General features: G+C 34.7%; 1 protein-coding gene across 3 annotated transcripts; it reads right to left on the reverse strand.

Annotated features, from left to right (window-relative positions):
• Nucleotides 1–2,812: 2,812 nt before the first annotated feature.
• LOC129315834 (uncharacterized) lies at nt 2,813–17,150 on the reverse strand. 3 transcript variants are annotated; one of them, XM_054959913.1, is made up of 19 exons: nt 16,757–17,150; nt 15,753–15,856; nt 15,523–15,609; nt 15,345–15,420; nt 15,171–15,245; nt 15,006–15,059; nt 14,729–14,788; nt 14,527–14,643; nt 8,432–8,526; nt 8,140–8,348; nt 6,928–7,025; nt 6,646–6,749; nt 6,347–6,512; nt 5,902–6,024; nt 5,433–5,515; nt 4,803–4,941; nt 4,577–4,606; nt 4,331–4,401; nt 2,813–3,875 (listed from the first exon to the last, which is right to left on the reverse strand). In XM_054959913.1, the coding sequence occupies exons 1-19, from the start codon at nt 16,793–16,795 to the stop codon at nt 3,059–3,061; spliced, it is 2,547 nt and encodes an 848-aa protein (XP_054815888.1). In that variant the 5' UTR covers nt 16,796–17,150; the 3' UTR covers nt 2,813–3,058. The 3 variants fall into 3 exon arrangements, with proteins under 3 accessions (XP_054815888.1, XP_054815889.1, XP_054815890.1); XM_054959914.1 differs by lacking the exon at nt 16,757–17,150 and adding an exon at nt 15,959–15,977; XM_054959915.1 differs by lacking the exon at nt 16,757–17,150 and having other exon boundaries at nt 15,523–15,631; nt 15,753–15,837.
• Between the last annotated feature and the right edge of the window lie 7,050 nt (nt 17,151–24,200).

The raw sequence follows: 24,200 nt of genomic DNA on the forward strand, positions 1-24,200 counted from the left end.
CTTCCAACTCACTCGTTATCATCCCCTTCGCCCTTTTACACTTGAATATACTCACCTTAACCTTATATTGCAATTTGCAACCTCTCTTACACTTTCTCCTTGAAATAGTCAGCTATCCACTTGGGCGATGCCTTTGGATTCTTAAAAACCTTAAGGCATCTATGATCTATGTGTAGTGTCCTTAGTTTGAGCCTTAGAGTGCATTTACCTCCTACTGTATATAAGAGAAATGGGCAGCCCTTTTCACACTTTGTCCTTACCTTATTAGTTTCACTTCGAATAAGTTACAGATTCACACCCTCCCTTATAGCATACCTATTAAGAGCCCTCTTTACTCCCTCATTATCACTATATGTCATACCCAACATAAACATGGGCCTACTCTCATCATCAAATTTCTCTTTGTACCCCTCACCTTCAAAAGCTTTATCACTGCTTTGTTCATCTTCTTGAGCATTGTAATTTGAACCCTTATTAGTAGAAGTACTACCTTCTTCACTATCATTGCTATATTCCTCTTCACCCTTACTCATACCTTCTTCTTCATTGCTACCTTCCTTACTTGCCTCATCATCATTGTCTCCATTATCACACTTAATCACAGAGTCTAAATAAACATTTAAATTCTATGACTTAGTTCCCCCAACCTTTGTTCACCCAACATCTCTTCCCCCTTCATTTATTTCCAGGTCCCTTGAGATATATGGTTCTTCTTTATTACCCCAACATTCATCTACATATATTAGGTCATTCTCGACTACTTCTTTTCCCTTCCCTAAATCTCAACCAAACCCATTACTACCTACCTCTCCTATTTTTAAATCATATAAACAACATGTACCAAACAAACGACGACGATGATCAAGCTAAACATCCCTAGCACATTCCATTACACTACATACCTTGAAAAGATTGGTCACATCATTGTCATCATTGCTACTGTCTTCATCACTATCAATGGTACTGTCAAATGCATCGTCAGATGCTCCATCATCTTCTACATTCTTATGTGCCCTACCCTGATTATCTTCACCATCATACATTTCTACAGGAACAAATAAAAAATTCAAGGGCAAATGTGCAATTTCACATTGACAAAACAACAAAAAAGAAAAGATGAGCCTAGAAATTCAAGATTCATTACTTATATCTCAACGTGAGCAACCTCTACTTACCTTCTTTGCTGAGCAATATTTAGAAATCACAGGTGATTCTCACTCATCATCCTCCATACCTTCAATCTGAGCTTCTTGTGATCTTTCAAATTCTTTCCACTTTAGACAGGTTAGAGTATTTGGGTTAGGGGTCCTGCATTTTATCCTCAAACAAATGACAATTTCAACTTTCATCATTCAGTCCACTCATCCATATTGGATGCCACATGGCAATGACTAGTCAAACTTCTTACTTTCGGACCATTTAAACAGCAAAGCCTTTGTGTTTTAAACAGCGGGAGCAACATTACTGCAATTTAATTAGTTTAAGAGGCACATTACTACAATAAATAGTTTAAAAGTAAAATTGTACTTTAACCTTTATTCTTTATTGTCAGAAAATTATACCCAGCAGGGAGCTCTTTCGTCAAAGAAGACCATGATCAATTATAGAAGAAAGTGAAACCTCGTAGTTGCAGAATAATGGCAGTTGCTATATTTCTTATATGGTTTGAATGAAGTATTAGGACATTTTTGTTTCTTTAACCGTGATCATAATGAAAGTCGATAAATATTAAATTGCAGAACAGCGTAGGTATCAGTTTAACAGTAAGAAAATATTAACCAACAACCCCACTTGGGACCTGAGAATCCAGAAACATGATGGGGATAGCTGTGGAATTCTCACGTGTTCCCAAGAAAGAAATTGCAAATTAAAGTAGTGATATTTGATGGGCTATGTTGCATGAGGGGGTCTTGTAAGAGGGAGTCTGCGCGAGACGTTGGAGAGAGACGGTCTTGCCATTTGCCAAACCAACCTAAATCTTAGCGCTTTTTAGGAGTCCCAAGAAAAATTCACACGTGGGGCTGAGTGGGACCAACGTTAAAATGAAAACAAGAGATTCATCTGCAAGCAAGCAATGCTCCAACTGAGTCGTCGTTTTGATGGATGGGCCTTTTTGAATTTGACTCTTGCTCTCCTTCCCCTCTTAAGTCTTACCTGCCTCCCCTGCTGCTTACGTCTCTCCCATATCATCAGTATTAACATCTTGTAAGATCAATAAGAAGCTGCGCTAACAAATAATACAAGTTGATTCATCAAATGAGACTAATACAAGTTGGTCCATAATTTGCTATGGCGTCATTGAAAAATGAGGTAGCGTCATAGACATCAAGACAGACAATAAAGGTTTTTAGTACTCCCTCCATGTTTTAAAAAGTATATTTTATCCCATTTTTAAGTTAATGATGTGACATTTTAGATAATATTTAAAAAATATTTTTAAATTTATTCTTCATAAAAAAAAAAAAACATAATATCACTTTTTAAATTTATTATATAAAGATATATTAGGAATTATATACATTTTTATTCTTCACACTTTTTTTATATTGATATTAATAAAGTTGATAAAAATAATTTATAAAGGCTTCTTGGTGATGCATGCAATGCGCACCAAACGAGAGGGTCAATAATTTTTAAACGCGAACAGCCCGCACCATTGTCATTCTGGCACTACTTTCTATTTATAAAACATAGTTATTACTCAAGAATTTTATGGGATTCACTCATTGTATTCTTCCAATTAAAGCATCTTTATAATCAACGCAGAAGCCCTCTAGCTTCGTGCTTTAATCAAAGATGAAAGCGAAACCAGTACAACTCTAAATAAATTCCCATAAATGAGGGGGATACCCATGAATCACGTACAGCAAGGCAAAACTAAAAACAATGAACAAAGCTTGATATCTAACGAACGGGAAGAATAGAGACACATTAATCGGAACGAAAATACACTGTACATAAATTTGCTGCATGGGCCCTTGCGAGCCTAGAACGGGGTACATTAGCCACGGTCCGACTATTCATACAACAGAAGCAAAAGATTAACCACTATTCCATCTCACTCCAGAACAGCAACCTCTTGATCAACCCTCCAGTAATTTGCGTCGTTGAATTCCTTCATTCCACGTCCGCCCTCTTCAGAGTTATCCTTTTCTGGCACTTTTGGGACTACGTTTCTTTTCAATGGTCCTGCTTCCCCGACTATTCCTTCTTTGAGAGCCTGCTCCATAGCTTTCTCAGTACCTTCTAATTCCACACCAACAAATTCAACATCATCTTCAAAAAGGGAGGGTACTGCTGCCGATTTTTGACTCAAGTCCCCTTCCCACTCACTTGAGTCTCTAGGAGTTGGCATACCATTTGCAGGTGCGGATGAAGGTGAACAAGAATTGGGGCTGCCTAATTGAGATTTGAAGGATAGATCGCTGTCGGAATCATCATGATCAACGAAAGGGTTTGTGCTTGAACCAGGAACTTGCATATCTGATGGTTCAGCCCATCCCACCCAGTCAGGTAATGGCCTATCCCTAAACAGGTCCTTGTTTTCAGATGCCTCAAACCTGAAAAATCCCATATCATGTGCAGCACCTGCCTGCTCACTTTCGTTTAGAGTGCCACCATTCATGGATTTGCCATCACTTAATCCACTGAAGAAGTTTGTGCTCAAGTTGGAGGAGTCATTGGTGATATTTCTGCTTTCTGCCAATTTCTCTTCCTCCCCTACCACTACCTCATCATCACAACTGTTGTTACCACCATCTGTAGGTCCCTTCAAGTTAATCTCATCCATCATGTCAGATGGTGACGTTCCCCCAGGTGCATTACCATTTCTGTCATCTTGGAATGCAAGCCAGTTGGAGTTTGTAAATAGACCACTGCATTAAAAATAAATAAATAAACAATACAAGAAGCCCTCTTATTTCCATCTCGAAATGAAGATTTTTTTATAGAGAAACAAAACAGAGGTCCTAAGCTTCATTGCCAAGAGTTATTCAGCAAAATGATTGGGAAGAACATATCAAAATCTGGAAAGATATGTACTCAACAATAAATATACTGTTGTCCATATCAAAATCTGCATTTCCTTCTTCTGCAATAGTTTCAAAGGATGTCCCTTTCTAAAGATTTTGTGACTACACCCTCCACTATTCTTTGTAATTGTCTTGGTAAGAGCATAATAATGGTCAAGGAAAGAAGGGATGACAAGGGGACGACAAAGCACCTGGAAAGATATGTACTCAACACAGTAGACATGGTACTGGTCAATTAATCCTTGACTAGACCAAATTCCTCGACATAAATAACTATTCATGCACTAATATGGACTAACCTTCCCTGATCATCACCGAGTCTCAGAGATGATATGACTACTTCAGCAGAATCATCATCAAAGTAGACATCCTGCATAACATGCAATAAATTTATCGATGCATCAGCAAATCTTACAATGGCAAATTTATCAACAAATTTGTGTCGGCTGACATTTTATTTTAGCCAAGCTGGTTCTTGTTTTCCCTAAAAATGGCAAGATCAGCTAAAGAAAATTACTTTAGTGACCAATAATCACAGCCATTACCTCGTCATCTCGATCAAGCCCTCCATGGTCCTAAAACCAAGACAATCAAAGTATTAAACCACAATATAGGTTTTCCTGCTCATAGAACCCACCAATCAATAATGCCCAGCCCAGAAGGAAAATCTGAAAAAAAAAGTGGGGGGATTCAAGAACGAACATACATGCACACAAATGCATGTGCACATGCATGCACAGAGACGGGGAGAGGAGGCAGCGGACTACACACCTCTTCATTATCCTCATTTCCATAAATTTTGTATTTAAAAGCTTGGCTCAAATTATCTGCTAATGCTGCAACATCATAATCTCTATTATGAAGGTCATCATCACTATCCCTCATCCTATCATGTAATGCACAGGGGCGTCTGCACACAAAAACGGAAATAAAGATAGTGCCAATTGAGAAAGGATTCGCAACTTAAATGGGAGAATGTAGAGCAAATAGAAGGCACAAATTAAAGAACATTTGCACCAAGTCATAAAAAATAATAAGTAAACAAGCGCCACTTAAATATTAACTATTACAGCCATATCCAAAATATGCTGAGAAAAGTTACATATAATACTCATTAATGTAATATAGTTTTTCTTATGCTAAATCAATACATAACCAACCACAACTTTAGGTTACGTGTAGATGAATTCCCTATCCTTTAAACTAGAGAAAATCTCACTTTCATCTTCATTATTTATTCATGGGCATTGGGTCTTGCCTACCTTTAATTTATAAAATTTATAAAACCACAGAAAATATTAAACAGATACTACACTTTAAAAAAAAAAAAAACTAATCTTAGCCTTGCCAGTAATGCTTTTTGGAAAGCATTTAAGACAAACAAATAAGACTAGAGCTCACCCACAATCCCAACGATGGACATTCTCAACCACATTACGCTCTTGCAGAACTGCAGCTTGCCAATCATTCCACTCGCTGTCTTTCTGCACAAAAATAAAGGAAATCAAGTTGAAGTCTATTAAATAAGCTTGCCCTATATCAATCCTTGAGTAATACATTCACCAAGTATCTGCAAACCCTGGTCTAGTCAAGTTTTCTAAACATTGAAAAAGTCAAGGACATACAACCAAAATTCTCGAATCCCTCGTATAGAAGAAAATGGGCTTTAGTGGAAGATCATTAGAGGCAATATGAAAAGCAAAATGTTAAGGCCACACAATTTTTAAATCAAAAGATGAAATTTGATAGTCATATTTTATGGATCCTACACCTTTACACAAGTGGAAAATTTTCCATTGCTGCTTGTCAACAAAACTAAAAAACATGACCTTTAGATCTTGCATCAAGAGTTAACGAATCTATTACTAGCCTGAAGAAAGGCCTGTATACGGCTTTGATTATAAGCCAAGTTAACAAGTTTGTTGGCAAATCGAGTGATATGTCCAATGTTTCCTGCCCGTGGTGTCCGTGTGCCAGAAGCAGCTACTGTTGGCTGCAAGATCACTCAAGACTTCAGTTAAAAGAGGTTATGATTGTAAGTATGGTAATTGAAATGTAAAATATCACGCGTTACATCCAATCATGTCACTCCAGCATAAATATGTCTTCATTAGAAAAAAGGTGATATGATGCAAATTAAGATGATTAGTTTCATATATATTATTGAATATCTTTTAAGCCAATTATGGTTCTTTGCATCCCTAAATAAAGGTTTATTGATTGTAACTCAATGGCCAACAGCATGCAAGGTTGGCACAAAATGGCCAAGATAAGACAACACATCCATCACTTTGATTTGGATATCATCTGCTTACCTGGTCACCATCACTATAAAGAACAGGATTTTTATCTGCTCCGAGAACTTTTCCAACTATATCACACTCTTGAAGAAGATAATCAACAACAGCATCAGTTTTGCTCTCCAAACATGATAGTATTATACTTTCTACATGATGGTGCAATGAGTTATTGAATGGATATCTGTATTAGATAAAAAAATAATAATAATAAGACAAGTGAGAACCACATCATCAGACAAGTTCAGAAATTTCTACAAAATAAGAATTGTCAGGCATTGATAACTTTACCGAACCAAATATCATTAGTTACTTACTCAAAGAAAAGATCAATAACCCGTCGGATGATTCCTGAGTTGACTAATTCTACTTCAGCCAATTCATTACCAGCTTTCAAAAGTACAGCAATGAACTCAACTATCTGAAATAAATTGTAGGAAAGTCAAAAACAGAAAATACATTCAGACCTTGTTAGACTGTCCTTGATTGGGAATGTGAAATGATTAAATTACAACATGCATGGAAGGGAATCAAACTGCAAATGATTTAGCAAAGACAGCCATGCATGACAAATTTACAATAAAATCTAAACTTCTAACCTTTAATCGATGCTTCCCGAGTGGAGGCCTCAATTCTCCATATGTTGTTGGCAATACCTTTTCATCGGATGATACATGCAAAAGCATAAGCAATTCACCTGCAGAGAAAACAGTGAGATCTTGCACTGAAGAAATGGTAGCCATGTATGCTTCATACATCTCCTATTACAGAATAATCAAAATTCATCACCACCAACCTAACCCCCCTTCCTTCACCCCCACATAAAAAAAAAAAAAATCAAGAACCCAAGAGAAAACAGATGGCAAAATAGATAAATAAATTCCCCATGATTTACCTACTAACAAAATAAACTAGAACCTTGAACACATGCAATCCTTTTATTGGTGAACCTCGCAGGATAAGCAACCTATTTTCTAGAGGCAAATCCACATAATCCCATACTCCCTTCAAGACCACAATATAAATTATGGTCAACTAATTCATGATTTATGAACAATGTTAGTTAAAACTTTAAATTCTTAAAAATATCCACATCTTTTCATTTATAACCTCCTTAAATACCTTATATAACAGCCTTGATAATAGTAATTAAAATTGCAATGCATGATTTTTTTTCAAAAAGAGTAATAAATGAAGGGTATGGTTGGAAAAACAATTATAAAAGTTATCCAATATCTTATATTTTAAACCAGATAAGGTTTCTTGAAAATGCTTTATCTGTGGTCTGGAGGGAGTAACTGTTAGAAAGCATAACTCGCCGCTAGTTTTAATTTAAACAAAACAAATAGAGACAAAGTAATTTCTTAATTTTACACCAATGCCAAACTAAGTTTAGAGGGAAAAAAACTTCGAAATCCACAAGGACATGAAACACATGTAAAGTATAACTGTATCTTTCTTCCTTATATACCTCCTCCATGCAAAAGTTCACCCTCTTCTCAATATTCTTAAATAGATAAGGGGAAAAAAAAGGAGTATACATCTTGTAACTTGTACTAAACTGAAAAACCTTACAACTTTCTCTGAATAACAACAAATCTCAAGTTTTATTCAATATCATTCTAAACGTCATGTATTACAATGAAAACACAAATTCAAAACATTTATACATTTCCTGATAAAAAAACATCAGAAGATGCATAATTTCAAATGAGTTTATCAGGAAATCAACCAAGTTAAAAAGAAGTCATGAGCCAAAAAAAGCTCAACAACACTGGGATGACATACAAATAACATGAATTAAATATTACCAAGTTTTTGTAGCATTGCACCAATAGTCTCTGGGTTAACAGGAACTGGAGCCTCATACATGTGCTGACTACGGAAAGAATAAAAAAGGGGAGACAAACTTGCAGATCTTTTGGAATCCAGCAAAGAAATACACACGGAAAGAGAGCAAATGAGGCTAGACTTTGATTGTGAATCTTCCAAAGCATGATCCAAAATTCTTGCCACAAAACTGTATGTTGACAACAATTTAATAATTAATACAGTAGATATTAAATAACTAAACAATAGACAATAAAGCCTTGTAATACAGACCTTGGGCTTGAAAGTTTAATTGCTAGAGCAGATGAAGCATTTTGAGTTATTGTACACAGTGTTTCAGCAGCGTTAGCATGAACTTCAGGAGGACTCTGGTTCATTGAAAAGTTGCCAGATAGATTACAACCAAAAAAAAAAAACACTACAAAACAGATTTTTTTTCCTATCTAGAGCACCCATTTTCCTGGCCATAGGCATCTGATTTTTTCCATTTTCCTTGGTTAACAATAGTTGTAGGTTGGCCCATATCCATGGGTTGCTTAATCTTCTTACTTCCCCAAGGAAGAAGATAATGATGCAGTATACTATTTGTATATGCTTAATGAATCTACCTCTGAAACATAAACTTTCTATACACATCTCCAATTGGATGATCCATTAAACTGTGACAGAGAATTATAAACTGATTATTTTTCTATGTTCTCTAGAAGACTACAGGACCTTGTTTTGTTCCTAGAAGTCTTTCATGTGAACCAATTAGGGGATATCAAAACAACACCAGCCAGCATCAGTAGACATCCCTATCAGATTATGCTGTCTGATAGGAAAAAAGTAGAAGAAGCAGAATAGAAGAGAGATATAAGGTAGAGTTTGAGAAGAAGAGGAAGAGAATGAAGGAACAGAGAAAAAAGCAAGAGAGAGAGAACCTGGAGGTTTGTGAATGATGCATTTTATTAAGATATCAGCCTAATTACAATTAAGAGAAACCTAGTATTTATATATAGGCTTTAGGTGCAGAGAAGTCAAACAAAACAACAAATGACCTAACTGCCCTTTAATAACTACCACTACCTAGATAACACATGGTTTTTATTACTTTATATATCAATACCCCCCCTTTAACAGCCCTTGCCCTCAAGGGTTTGGAACTTGAAAATTTGGAAACTGTTTTTGAAAGTTGAACAAAGACATCCAGCTTGCTTCCTCATCTGGTTTACCCTGCCACTGTACCAAAACTTCAGTAATAACCCCTCCCTTATGTGTTCCTACTCTCTTGTTCAAGATCACTTCCGGAACAAGGGTAGCCAGAACTTCTGGCCAATTTTCAGGGGGATTCCTCTGTTTGACAGAGGAATCTGGACATAATTTCAACAGCGAAACATGGAAGGTTGAGTGAATTCTGGAGGTGGGAGGAAGTTCTAACTTGTATGCAACATTCCCTATCTTTTTCACCACTCTATATGGCCCAAAATACTTTGGTGCCAACTTCTGCATGCTCCTAGGGGTTGCTGAAATCTGTCTATAAGGGTGCAACTTGAGAAAAACCTATTGTCCAACCTCAAATTCACGATCAGACTTCTTTAAATCAGCCCTTTGTTTCATTCAGTTTGCTGCTCTGTTAAGAGGATACTTCAAAACATTTATCATACAGTCTCTTGCTGTAAAACTCCGATCTACAGCTTCAACCACAGCTTCTTTAGGCAGATATGGAGCATATATTGTTGGTTTTTGTCCAGAGTAATTCTCAGGGTGTTCCCTTGGTTGAAGTGTGGAAAGTTGTATTGTACCACCATTCCGCCAAGGATAACCACTTACTCCACTCCTTAGGAGTTTCCCAGCACATACACCTAAGATATGTTTCCATGCAACGATTCAACACCTCAGATTGTCCATCACTTTGAGGATGGTAGGATGAAGTAAGCTTCTGCTCTACCTTGATCACTTTCAAAAATTCTTTCCATAAATTACTGATAAAAATTGGATCCCTATTGCTAATGATCTCATTAGAAGCCCCCTGTAGCTTGTAAATATGATCGATAAAATGTTGACTCAAGGTAGCTACTGAAAAAGGATGAGAAAAAGCCAAAAAGTGAGCATAGTTGCTCATTCTATCCACAATAACCCATATTACTTCTTTACCCCTAGATTTAGGCAACCTTTCAATAAAATCCATTGCTATGCTCTCCCAAACTCTATTAGGAATGGGTAATGGTTGCAATAAACCAAGGATAGCTGCTGTCTCATACTTGCAACGAGCACACATATCACATGTTACAAAATCTTGAATATCCTTATGCATTTCCTTCCACCAAAACAACCCTCGAACCTTTTGATAGGTAGCATGCACCCTGAAGTAGCCTCCTTGTGGACTAGCATGCAACCATTCAAGGATTTGTTGCTTAACAGCTGCAGCATCACCAACCACTAGCTTCCCTTTTCGTCTAAACAACTGTTCATCCCACACATACTTGCCAATAGCACCTCCCTTTCGCTGCAACTCAGAAATTACAGCTTTCAAATCTGCATCAGCATCCCAACTCTCCCTAATTTTCTAAAGCAATTCAAGAGAAGTGGTATCAAGTGCCATTTGTAACAATTGAGGCCCATGCAACCTTGATAAAGCATCAGCAACAGCATTTTCCTTTCCCTTTTTTGTAGCAAATTTCATACTTATAACCCATCAACCTAGCTATCCAATACATTTGAAAAGAAATTTTTAACTTCCGTCCCAATAAGTACTTCAACCTTTGTTGATCAGTTTTGATAACAAACTTCTTTCTCTCTAAATACCGGTGCCAATATTCCACTGCTTGAACCACTTGCCATCAATTCTTTTTCATAGATAGACGACTTCAAGCATTGAGGAGCCAAAGCCTTGCTGTAGAAAGCAACAAATCTGCCTTCTTGCATCAATACAACACCAATCCCAAAACTGCATGCATCTATTTCAATAATAAAAATTTTATTAAAGTCTGGTAAAGCAAGTACAGGAGCTGAAACCAATACTTCCTTTAATTTTGTGAAAACTTTTGTTGCTATATCAGAACAAAGAAATCCTTGTTTCTTTAATAAATTGGTGAGAGGCCTTGCAATCTCCCCGTAGTGCTGAATAAAACATCTATAATATCCTGTCAGGCCAAGAAAACTTCTTAATTGTTTGATATTGGCTGGTTCTAGCCATTCAAGTATTGCCGTCACCTTCTTAAGGTCAGTAGAAACAGCCCCATTCCCTAAAATATGACCCAAATATTCATCAATAGTTGCTGCAAATGTACACTGCCCCCTTTTGACATAATATTGATTTTTTCTTAGGATTTCCAGCACCTTTGCTAAATGCTCCAAATGATCTGTAGGAGAAGAAGAATATATTAGGATATCATCAAAGAAAACAAGAACAAACTGTCTTAAAAAGGGCCTAAAAATAGAATTCATTGCTCCCTGAAATGTGGCCGGGGCATTGGTCAAGCCAAAAGGCATGACCAACCATTCATAGTGCCTGGAATGTATCTTAAATGCTGTTTTGTAAGCATCCCCAAGTACCATGCGAATTTGATGATATCCAGCTATTAAATCTAACTTGGTAAGCCATTGTGCAGCACTTAATTCATCAAATAAGTCCTCCACAAGAGGGATAGGGTATTGATTTTTGATAGTCCTTTTGTTTAGCTCCCTATAATCTATACACATGTGCCATAAACCATCTTTCTTCTTAACTAATATTATTGGAGCTGAAAAAGGAGGAGAACTTGAATAATCCCCGATTGCAGAAGTTCTCCCACTTGCTTCTCAATCACATCTTTTTGACTTGAAGGATACCAATATGGCTTTAAACTAATAGGATCAGCCCCTTGTTGAAGAACTATAGGGTGATTGTGACCTTCTCTCATAGGTGGCAGCCCATTAGGTTCATTAAAAACATCAGCAAATTCTATCAAAACTTGCTGGATCCCTGGAAGTGGCCCATCCTGTTCCCCTGTTACAGCAAAACATTGCATTTCTTTAGTTGTTGATTTAATAAGCTGTAGTAGAAACTTTTGTTCATCTCTGCCCCCTTGCTTTCTACTCTTTTTGGTTGCACCATTCTTCACGAGTTAGGCAAATTAGCTTGTAATTTGCATAGTTGACCTCCATGCCAAAAACACATGATGAGTGTCTCATAATTCCAAAAAGCATTCTTGATACTCTTTAGCCAATTTAAGCCCACCACCATGTCATAAGTCTTAAGGTCAAGGATTCTGAAATCAAATACAAACTCTAATCCCTTCATTTTCCATTCAAAACCCTTCCATAAGCCATGAATCTTGAGTTTTTCTCCTCCAGCCACCTCTACCCATGATTCTGGTGTACAAACAGGTTGCCAACCAAGCTTCTCTATTGTTTCCAGGTCTAGGAAATCATGGGCACTCCCATTATCTATCAAAATATGTATCTGCTTCTTGCCACTGTGTCCCACCACTCTCATTGAAGATGCACCCTCCACACCTTCCATTGAATGTAAAGAAATGAGTGGAGTTTCATCTTCCTTGCAGACTGCTTCTTCTAACTCCTCATTTGGCAATTCTTCTTCCGAGTCCTCTTGTATTGCAATAAAATGCAATTGCATCTTCTGTCTTTAAGGACATTTGTGGTCCCTAGAGAATTTTTCGTGACAATAGAAACAAATATTTTTTTTCTCCTATGTTCTGCTTCTTCTGCAGAAAGAATTTTAGGGGCATTAATACTATTTTTAGAAGAAGTGAAAGTTTTTGAAGGCACAAATGTCGACCTCCCTTTCTGTGGTGTCCCACCACCAAGCAAAGCATGTGTATGCCATTCTTTATAGGAGGTCCAATTAGTCTAAGACACTTGCGATGATGCAGAAGTAGGTGCAGCCATGTGTACGCCATTCTTTACACTTGTTCACTTGTCTACTTGTCTTTGCAAGGTAATCTCTTGCACGTGCACCGAAGAGTGAGCTTCTTGGAGAGTTCTGGGTTTAAAGAGTCTAACTAGACTTGCATAGTCCTCTATCAGACCTTCCATGTAAGCTTCAACCAAGTATTCTTGTGAAAGATCCAGTTTGCAAGCAATGGTGTCAAAGGCTTCATTGTACTCGACTAAGGATCCTTTTTGCTGTAGGCGCATCAAGTCACCCATCGATGTCTCATGGGTGGGTCCGAATCACTACTTCAAGGCTTTGACATACTCCACCTAGGTTGAAGTGACACCAAACCAATTCTTCTCTATAGCCGTGTGCCATGACCAAGCTTTTTCATCCAAACAAATAGACGCCATCTCAACCTTCTCATTTTCAGTTGTGTTATCAAGGTCGAAGTATCTCTCACATCTCATGATCTAACCCAACATGTCGGACCAAGAAAACTTGGGAAAGTCCATTTTTGTGAACTAGGTAGGCCGTCGATAATCTTCTCTATGCCTCAGATCTTCTTCACGAAAACATTGATGCCCATTTTGGCCTTCTTTGTTTCGACAACCATAGGTAGTAAACTCGTCGTCCCTTTCACACATCAAAGACTGAATCTGTTATGAGAGACCAACAACTTGGTCACTGAGCATGTCAACAGAGTGAAGTTTAGTGAGTCTTTGTTCTATCTCGTACAGTCTTTCTTCCATCTTTTGTAGGGTTTGGTTACAGGTCTTCACCATATGCCATCAGATGATAGAAAGAAGAAAAGAAAAGTGGCCAAGGAACGAGTGCTCTGGTACCACTAATAGGAAAAAAGTAAAAGTAGAATAGAAGAGAGATATAAGGTAGAGTTTGAGAAGAAGAGGAAGAGAATTCAGGAAAGAATGAAGGAATAGAGAGAAAATCAAGAGAGAGAATCAAGAGGTTTCTAAATGATGCATTTTATTATGATATTAGCCTAATTATAATTAAGAGAAACCTAGTATTTGTAGGCTTTAGGAGCAAAAAGTCAAACAAAACAATGACTAACCTAACTGCCCTTTAATAACTACCACTACCTAGATAACACATGGTTTTTATTATTTTATATATCACTTTGTCTATCAGACAAAGCTCATTAAATGGCCAGTCTCTAGCTTGTAGAACAACCCTAAGTTCAAGAGTTTAGTTCCATATAAGCTCAGAGAACATGCCTGTTATTAATAAACAATAGGAAGTGTGGAACACATGCTTAAATAAGTTAAATATTTCAGCATTCATCATCTACTGACAAAAGAATAAATGTGTCTCCTGCTATACAGAGTAAACATTACAATATGTACCAGACCAAAGTTATGAAAGTTAATCCCAAAGACATATAATATCTAAAGAAGAAAGCACCAAGAACAAGGACAACATACGGAAAACAAACCAAACCTAGCTAGACTGCTAGATGAATATAAATCTAGAGAGAATCTTCACTTACAGATGGGCATAATTTGTCAACAATCATCTCTAGCAGGTTGCTCTCAACCAACCATTGTATCACATCTATAAAGTTGGGATACACATGGTCATCAGCACCTACTAATCGAACCAAAACCTGGATACGGAACTTATTTCAGAATCCATTTAACAACCTCACAAGACCACACCATTACTATAACTACCACCAAAGAAAAGCATACCTCCATTATGGATGTAATTCCTATCAAATCAACCAGTTGCTGAACAACATTCTGATGGGCCTGCAGAAAGTATGCTGAAGTGTAAACAAGAAATAAATTCACAAGACCGCATATCGGACAGCTTAATTGGTCATCTGATATCAACTAAAGATTATTTCACAGTAAAGTGCCAAGAAGGTAATGTATATTTTACCCAGAGCTTTTGTCCTCTCCTTAAAATAGTAAACATCAAATAAGATTACCAAATCCTGCTACAAAAGCATGCATATTTACTTACTTTAACATAATTCATAAGAGGCAAAGTCTTCCTAATCATGAGGCAAACAACAACCTGGAATATGACATAGAAAGCGCATCAATCAGGCAGTTTTATCTTAATAAGTTAAGAAAAGCTATGGTGATAAACTGTCACACAAACAACTGCCAGCACCATCAAGATTACCTTGCTAAAGTATCCAGCCCGTAAGGTGCTATGAGGACGGTTCGGCTCTAGGAAGGAGAATAGTAAGTGCATTAACTGTAACAGGAAATGAAATAAAAAATCATTACATATATAGCATTATTACACCACTTCAAGCTTATAAAAATTTTATCATCAATCAAATGAAGTATAAACCTCTTCTTCCTCCACCAAAGTCTTCAAAATGACATCAATTTCACATGTAAAAATCTCACAGGAAATGAAAGGAAACCTAAATGACAAAAATCAAATATCAGATTAAAATGAGGAGAAATATAATTTGAAACATCAAAATACAAGATTCAACCGATTTTCAGTTTAGAAGATTGCATACTTGAAGGCCCGGTTGCTTTCAGCATCTTCTGGTGGTTCTTCAACAATGTAGCGTAGTAATTGCTCAACCTGAGCTCTGTCCCTCAGACTAGAGGGGCAAAAAACATAACCTTTTATGGAATCGTCTTTTATTAACATGTGTCCATTTTGTGTATTATGCAATTTCATTTTAGATTAACAGAGCATGGAAAACGTAAATCATGCTTGTGCGAGAAACTGTTCACAACATACAAGTTAATGAGGCGACTGTTTAAGGCCTTGCATTCTTGAATTATTTCCTCTTCATCCAGAAGCTCTTCCAAAGTGAAATTCTCCTGGTCTAATATTGCCTCCACCTGTAAAGTACCAGAAACACAAAATGTACTTGCGGAATTACAAAAAGAGGACATGTGAATAGGTAGATAAACTCTAAGCTTTAAGCCAGTTGAAGCTTTTACCATCAATAAGGCACCGTCTGTATATTAGTCTTTTACAGAAAGACCTTTAATTGGAAAATTTCACTCTCCAGTATCAGTGAGACGATGTTTAAGGAAATAAATTTCACTCTCCAGTATCAGTGAGGCGATGTTTAAGGAAATATGGTAACTTTAAAAAGTAAAAGCATGTTGTTACAAACAACCTCCAAATTCAAATTAAATATAAGATAAATTGAGTATATTCAATTGGAGTAAATCTCGCGAGTTTTACATTGCACAGTTTGCCCACCGGAATATCCAATAAAAGGGGACCTTAGAAGAATATGAATGCTGTCTTGGCTTTGAGGTGCTTTAAAAGATGTTAACAACGGAAAGTATTCAGTAATTTGCCGAGAAGCTTCAATGACTTCTAATTGAGATCCTCCTAATATAGTAAGACAACTAAGTCGATTCAACAAAAAAGAAAAAAAAAGGAAAGATAAGAAAAGAAAACGTGTGGGGCAGAAAGGGAAGTGGGGCACATCCATCGACAGCTGAAGTTATAATTTATAAGAAAACGCATGAAAACCCAGGGCAGTTAAGGTCGATCCGTGAAATGATAATATGACAATATGGTTAGCACAGTGGAATAACGATTGATATAAATTTAAAATAGGGGGATCAAAGCCGTTCGGAGTGGATAACTAACTGATGCTTGAATTTACGTGCTTTGGGGGGTGGGGGACAAAATCAAACTACGTTTTAAATTAACTAAAAATCAACCTCACACAGTGAATTAGCAAGGTAATGAAGCTCGCAATAAGAGCAGAAGAAACTTACAGGAGAGGAGGCAGATAAAGAAGCGAGCTTCCAAAACATGTCAACAGAAAATATTGAAGAGAACTAAATTTAGCAGCGGGGGAAGCGAGAGCTCCCCTGTTGTGTGAACCCTTGACAAAGCGGCAAATTTAGGTCAGGGGAACATAAAACCAGATGATTCGAGATGGGAAGGGACACAGGAATCCCAGAGAGGGCTGTAAAGGCTATGAACCCTAATTTGGTGGCAAACAGATCCAAAAGATGCAGGCCGTGATGAACGATGAACAAAGGAAGAGAAAAACCCCAAATATAAACAGAGCTTCTTCTAATCGCAAATGGAAGGGAGGCGCTCCAAGTTACAAAACCGCAAACGATGCACTCTCCGAAGTGCCACAACAACGAGAGCCATCTCTCGTCACATAATGGATTGCACGTGGCCTTCTCTCTCTCTCTCTCTCTCTCTCTTCATTGTTGTGTGAGACCATCGCGTTCTCTATGGCCACGTGAGGTGAATGACATTAAAGATCCGTTTAAATTTTAATTGAGTATAATAAATTATAAAAATAATTAATTAAGTAATAAATTTTAATTATAATTAATTATTAATTAATTTAATTTTTAAATATTAAATATTAATTTTTTAAATATACAAAGTTTAAATTTTATTGAGAAAAAAAAGAAAAAGAGAGAGTTTAATTTTATTTTTATTAAATTATGTGCTTTTTTTAATTTTTTTTGAGCCTGTTTTTGTAATTTTTTCCAATATTTTTGACAAATGTTTATCAAAAAGCTGATCGTAGTAGCTTACGGGAAACGCGCATATGGGGTCAAAATCAATTTTCATCCTTTTCTGACCGTTTGGCTAATTTACTTAAAAAATTGATTTTAGAGGGGGAAAATTGATTTTTTCTCCTATCCAAACACACACTAAAATAAGACAAAAATTGATTCTCGCATGTTACACGCGTTTTCCGTAAGCTGATGGAATTAGCTTTTGCCAAAAGTTAATCAAAAAAATTAAAAAAAAATTACAAAAGAAAGCCCACAAAAAAATTATAAATAAAGCACATAATTTAATAAAAATAAAATTAAACTCTTCTCTCTTCTCTCTTTTTTTCCTTAATAAAATTCAAATTTTATATCCTTAAAAAATTAATTTTTATATTTAAGAATTAAATTATATAGTAATTTATGTAACTAAAATTGATTCTAATTAAATTATCCAAATATTTTTAATTTTTTTAAAATTAATTTTAGAAAAATAGTATCTAAATAGATTGCATTATAACATAATCAACTATGATTAAAATCTACTACTTAATTAATTATTTTTATAATCTATTATACCCAACTAAAATTTAAACGGACTCTAAGGCGGTTTCAAACAGAATTTAGTGCGGTAAAAATTATCAATTTTATATTAAATATTATCTTGTGAAAGTTCATGTATGTTATTATTAAAAATTAAATCTCAATTTTAATTTTAATTTTAATCTTAAAAAAATTAAAAAAATATAAATTAAGATTTAGCTCTTAACAATACCAAATATATGTTTTTTATAAAATAATAATGTTCAATGCAAAGTTAATAAATTTTTATTACAATAAATTCTCTTTAAAAAACAATGCCATTCTCCCTAAATATTAACCATCGTTCCATAATTTATTTTCAAAATTTTTGGTTAACTTATGTTAATTAATTAATATTAATAGGTTTCTATTTATTATCTTTCAAGATTTTAAATTCACTTTATAAAAAAATTGTTTGATCAATAAATTTTGGAGTCTTTTAAGTTTTCAATGCTGCAGTAGTTTTTATTTTTTAACACAAAGAAACACATCTCGTTCAAAAATTTATGAATTAGGTATACCTGTCCACCATGGACAAGTAAAAAAATAACCATATTGTTTAAGGTTAAAAATATGCAACTTGTTAAATTATGCTCTAGCCTCGTGCATTGTGGCCTTTTACTAAAACAAGGTCATGAAATCAATTGCACCCAAAAAAACTCGATGTGATAGAAATTGAGTGAGACTATGTGAATTATTAATACAATCAAGATTTTAAAAAAGCAATGTAAAAATATCATTAACTATTAAATTAATGAATTTATGATTACATTCTATTTATATTTGGGACAAAACTTTTATACTTAATTTTATATATTTAATATATTTTTATTCAATTAAAATAAGACATAAAAATTTTAACATATTAATAATATTATTATTAATATTAATAATAAAAATTTATTATAAAATATATAATCTATAAAAAATATATTTATTTTGAGTTAATTAAAAATAAGTATTTTAAATATACAAAGCTGAATATACAATCATTAGTAGATAATGGAAATAAACAGTGGCTTTCACATTAAATTGTCATGGGTATCAGGGTAAAGTTGACCAAGCAAATGAATGAGCAGCTTTTGAATGCATACTATAAATATAAGATTGAATTAATGAATTGATGATTTACACAATATTTATATTTACCAAAGGCAACATAGTAAGATTGATACAGTAAAGGAGCGAGCAACTTATGAACACATTTGATAGATATAAAAAAAACATTGCCACATCTAACAATAGAGATTTTTTTTCTCCTAAAATATTGAAAGCAAAGTACGCATCCCTCCCTCGCAATTAAGTTGTTACATGCATGATGACTTTTGAACATGTTTTAATTGAGATTATGCACTCCTGCTATTCAAATTGGTTTGCAACAATGTTAAGAAATCAAATCGTTCATTGAATTGATTGAGATACTAGTTCATAATTCAATGATCAGATTATATTTTAAATTGTGGTTCAATCGATCATAAATAAATTGATATATTTTAAATAGTACATGCTTAAAATAAAAAGAAATAATTATATATGATAATAAAAAATAATTTTTAAATGTCAATCAAAATAATGTAAAATAAAAAAGATAATATCCATCAATATTTCATCATTTTAGTTTCATGATTTATCATTTATAATTTTAAAATATATACATGTTTTATACATATTCCTTGCATATTTGTTCATACTTTTCATTTCTCAATTTTTTTAGGCATAAATATGTGTAAATTATAGTTTGTAAATATGAATTAAAATTTTAAAAAAATTAAAAAATGAAAAAAAGCAGAATCAATTCAACCAAAATTGTTATCTGTTTGACCAGTTCAACCGGTTTTTGGATGGATGGATTTTAAATAGACGTAGGGCTAGTTCTTAATTAAACCGACTAATCCAATTTGGTTTTGATACCTCTATTTGTAAAAACAGATTAAAATGATACTTCAATGCTCCATATGCATACATAACACAGCTTGTAAATATTCATTCAAGATGGCTGTAAAAAAAACTCATAGCACATTCAGTGCCACCTTGCACCTTAAAATTAAACCGCATAAAATTAAATAAATAATGTTTTCCTCAACAATTAGATTGATAAAATATCTACTCCCTCTGTTCAAAAATGTAAGGTATTTTTAATTGAATCTCACCTCCTAACAAAATAATTACCTACTTTTAAACTAACAATATCTTTTTATATTTACCTCTATTAAACACATTGTAATAAATATAAAGTTATTATTAATAGGAAAATTTTTGGAAAAAAAAGAAATAATTATACCTCGAAAGACTAAAAATGCCTTACATTTTTTAACATTCAACTTCTCAAAAAATGCCTTATATTTTTAAACGAAGGGAGTATATATATATATGATAAAAAGTAGGTGAATGTTTTGACGCTTCTCAAAACAAGAGATCTATTGGTAAATTGTAATATAATAATTATTTTTCCTTAAAACAAATGAAACCACTCAATGACAAGGACATAATAGTTTATTCATTGTCATCTCCCTGCTTTCTCTCTTAGGAGTGTTTAGTTGGAAAGGCGGGGAAGGGAGGAGAGAGAAGGGATTTTGCCCCTTTTCTCTTGTTTGGTTTAAAAAATTAAAAGGGAATCCCCTATCCTCTCTTCTAAATTAGGGGCTTGGGAAGGGAGGATAAAATTTTTAATACCCTAACCAATATGCCCTCCGATAAGTTCAAAAAACATAAATACACTTTTTTAATATATCAATACCAATAAAATGAGGATAAAATTGTTTACAAATAATTATTTTTCCCCTCCTCTCTTGAACTAAACAAGGTAGCATCAAACCCTCCTCCCTCCCCTCCATTAAAACCCTCTCCTCCCCTTAAACCAAACACACGCAAACTAAGTAAAAGATGATTAAAATCTCCTCAAGTCATAGTAGATAAGAAAATTAAAATCCATCCTATTCATAAAAGCTCCTCATCTGCTCTTTTCCTTTGAACTTAACGCACTTTTAGCAGTGAAATATTTTATATGATATTAATACTGTATTAATTATTAACTAATATAGATATCAAACTTTATAAAAAAAGGATATATAAGATCATTTAATTATATTTTTTATCTGCAGCTTTCCCCGTCGAGTTAGTTAACTTTTTTAAGGGCCAAAATTCAACCACCTATATCAAATGAAAAGTTATCAATATAATTATTTGGGCTAAAATTGAAACATCACTTACAGAGGGCTATAACCTAAAGTGGGTTAAGTAATTGGAGAGTCAAGCCCAACAAGTGACATAAACAAAAGGGCTAATTTAGATCCCAAGAGAATAACTTTGTCAAACAAGCACATATCCTCGAATACCTTAAGTCTCGAAGCATTACTTGTATCGTTGGTATATAAAATCATAACCTCAATGGGCCCCAAATATCACAAAGACATAATCATTATTCACGAGTATCTTGGAGATGAGGGTTGTTTATTAAACAATGGAATGTGAAACGAGTATACTGTGCCATGAATTTCCCAGACTGTGTATAGTAAATCTATGATATTTTGTGAGTGCATTATAGATTCTATAGGAGCAACCGCTACAACTTAGTTATTATAAAAAGAGGATAAATCACAGAAAAAAGGGAAAAAGACACTAACCTAAGTGGTGAATTATTTTCACATATGTAGTTCTTAGATTCATCATATAGCTTTTACATATAGCTTTAATTTCATTTTTTAGTCTTGTAATTTTTAACACTTTGTAATCCTGTAACATTAATTAAACACATGTTATTTCACTCTTATGTATCTTTTACATCTAGATAAATTGTGGTAAAGGAACTTGAGGACCCTTTACTACCAAGTAAGACTTAACGTCTCTAACGCACTTGGCAATTTATTGTACTAACGAACAATTTATGGCATGCCTAGTAAGACTCTATGTACCAAGATGTCAAGGACTAAGAAGGATAAAAAGATTGATGAAACAAGTACCGGTTCTAACGAGCCAGAAGAAAACTCTATACCCACAGGGATGGAACCATTGATACCTAACACTTAGATAGGTGGACATTGTGAGCTCATAATGATGATGACAATAAGTAGTAATAGCACAAGCCCTCGATTAAAACCAGGAAGTAAACAGGTAAAACATTTGATTATATCTAATAGTCCAGTAGTAGAAGTGCTACTTAGAATCTAGAACTACATGGATAGACAGATAGGGGAGAATCAGAAGTTCTTTACTATCTCTCGAGAAATGTTAGAAGACAAATAAAAAGAGACAACAACTAATGATACAGGCATTAGACGAGGGAATGAGGAACTTAGTCGTATCATTGAGAGGGACACTTTTAGAAGCAAGCTCAAATTTAGGGCCGCATAGAGGACAATAATCAGAGATTAATACAAGTGCGGGCCCTTGAGGCCATATGATTGTAAGAGATTATTCTATTTCTCAAATTTTTGCTAGCACTAACCCCATAAATAATCTCTTATACTATTTACAAGAGCTAAGCACAAGTGGCCTGGGGGCATGGGACCAGTCCCATGACAAAACGAGCCACAAAATCAATTAGTAAATATGAAAGCTCTAAGGGATGCCATTCATGACATATACAACCCTGGACTAAGGCTGACTGGCCGTCTTACTTTCTCAAAGCTATACCCCGAACACATAGACAGAAATAACCTTAGGGCTATAGGATCCCTGATTTCACCTTATTCTTAGGAGATGGCAAGTAATCAGCATTAGAACATAATGGTAGATTTACCATCTAATATAGAGAGATCGTTAATTACGACAATTTTATCAACTTAAAAATGAGACTATTCTTGAATACACTTACAGGCCCAACATTCACATGGTATACTTCGCTACCCCTTAATTAGTATTTAACTGGATGAAAATAGGATAGAAATTCCATGTGCAGTTTTATAAAGCAAAACTAGAAGTCAATAATTGAAGAGTCAAACCTAATAAGCGATCTAAACAAAAGGGCCAATCTAGATCCCAAGGGAATAACTTAGTCAAATAAGCACAGGTCTGTGAATCCCTTAAGTCTCAGAGCCACTACTTAAACCATTGCTACAGAAAACCATAACCTCAATGAGCCCTAAATTTCATAAAGACATGACCACTATTCATGAGTATTTTAGAGACAAGGGCTAGCCGTTAAATAATGGAACATGTTGCGAGTAGACTGTACCGTGAATTTTGCAGACCATGTGTAATAAATCCTTGATATTTCATAAGTACATTCCAGATTCTATCGCAGTAATCACCATAACTTAGTCATTACAAAAAGGAGAATTAAATCACAAAAAAGGGAATACGACACCAACCCAAATACTGAATTTTTTCACATATATAGTTCTTATATTCATTAGATAGCTTTTACATATAGCTTTAATTTCGTTCTCAGTCTTGTAATCTTTAACACTTTGTAATCCTTTAGCCTTAATCAAACACCTGTTATTCTACTCTTTTGTATCTTTTACATTCTGGTAAAGCGTGGCGAGGAAGCTTGAAGACCTTTTGCTATTAAGTGAGACTCAACGTCTTTGACACATTTTATAATTTATTGTTCTCCATGAACAATAATGCTTAGTTTTCTATTTTTTTTGCTAACTTTTAGCTTTGGCATATCGCATTTCTTTTAGCTAAAAAAGTAATCGTCCTTTTGAAATTGTGTGCGTGTAAGTACCGAATTGCTCAGGCACGTGAATAACCTCTTGCCTAGATTTGAGCACGTGTAAGTACCGAATTAATCAAGAAAAATGGTTTTTTAGCTTCAGTTAATTAATCCAATTGAAAGACCACTACCCACCAGCTGAAAGTGTACTGCAGATTCATAAGTTGAATTGAATTTGGTCTAAATCTCTTTTCTTATTCACTTTCTCCCCAATTCTCTTATTTACAGTTTGCAAGACAGATCTCAATTACTGAGTGTTGGGAGTTACCCTTCTCTACAACTTCTAGTATGACTCTTTCTTGAAGAAAAATAATCTAAATAACGGGCATTCTTGATTCTGTTTGGCTTGCTAGTTTTGACTTAAGATTGACGATTAGCTTTAATAATGAAATTAGAGGCTATTTTTTATGCTTATATAGTCAACATTTTTACCATTCTAACTTGGAATCCTATTTT

This window comes from Prosopis cineraria, unplaced genomic scaffold (assembly GCF_029017545.1).
Source record: "Prosopis cineraria cultivar Desert tree isolate PC_DT_omini unplaced genomic scaffold, ASM2901754v1 PC7, whole genome shotgun sequence".
Classification (NCBI taxonomy): Eukaryota; Viridiplantae; Streptophyta; class Magnoliopsida; order Fabales; family Fabaceae; genus Prosopis; species Prosopis cineraria.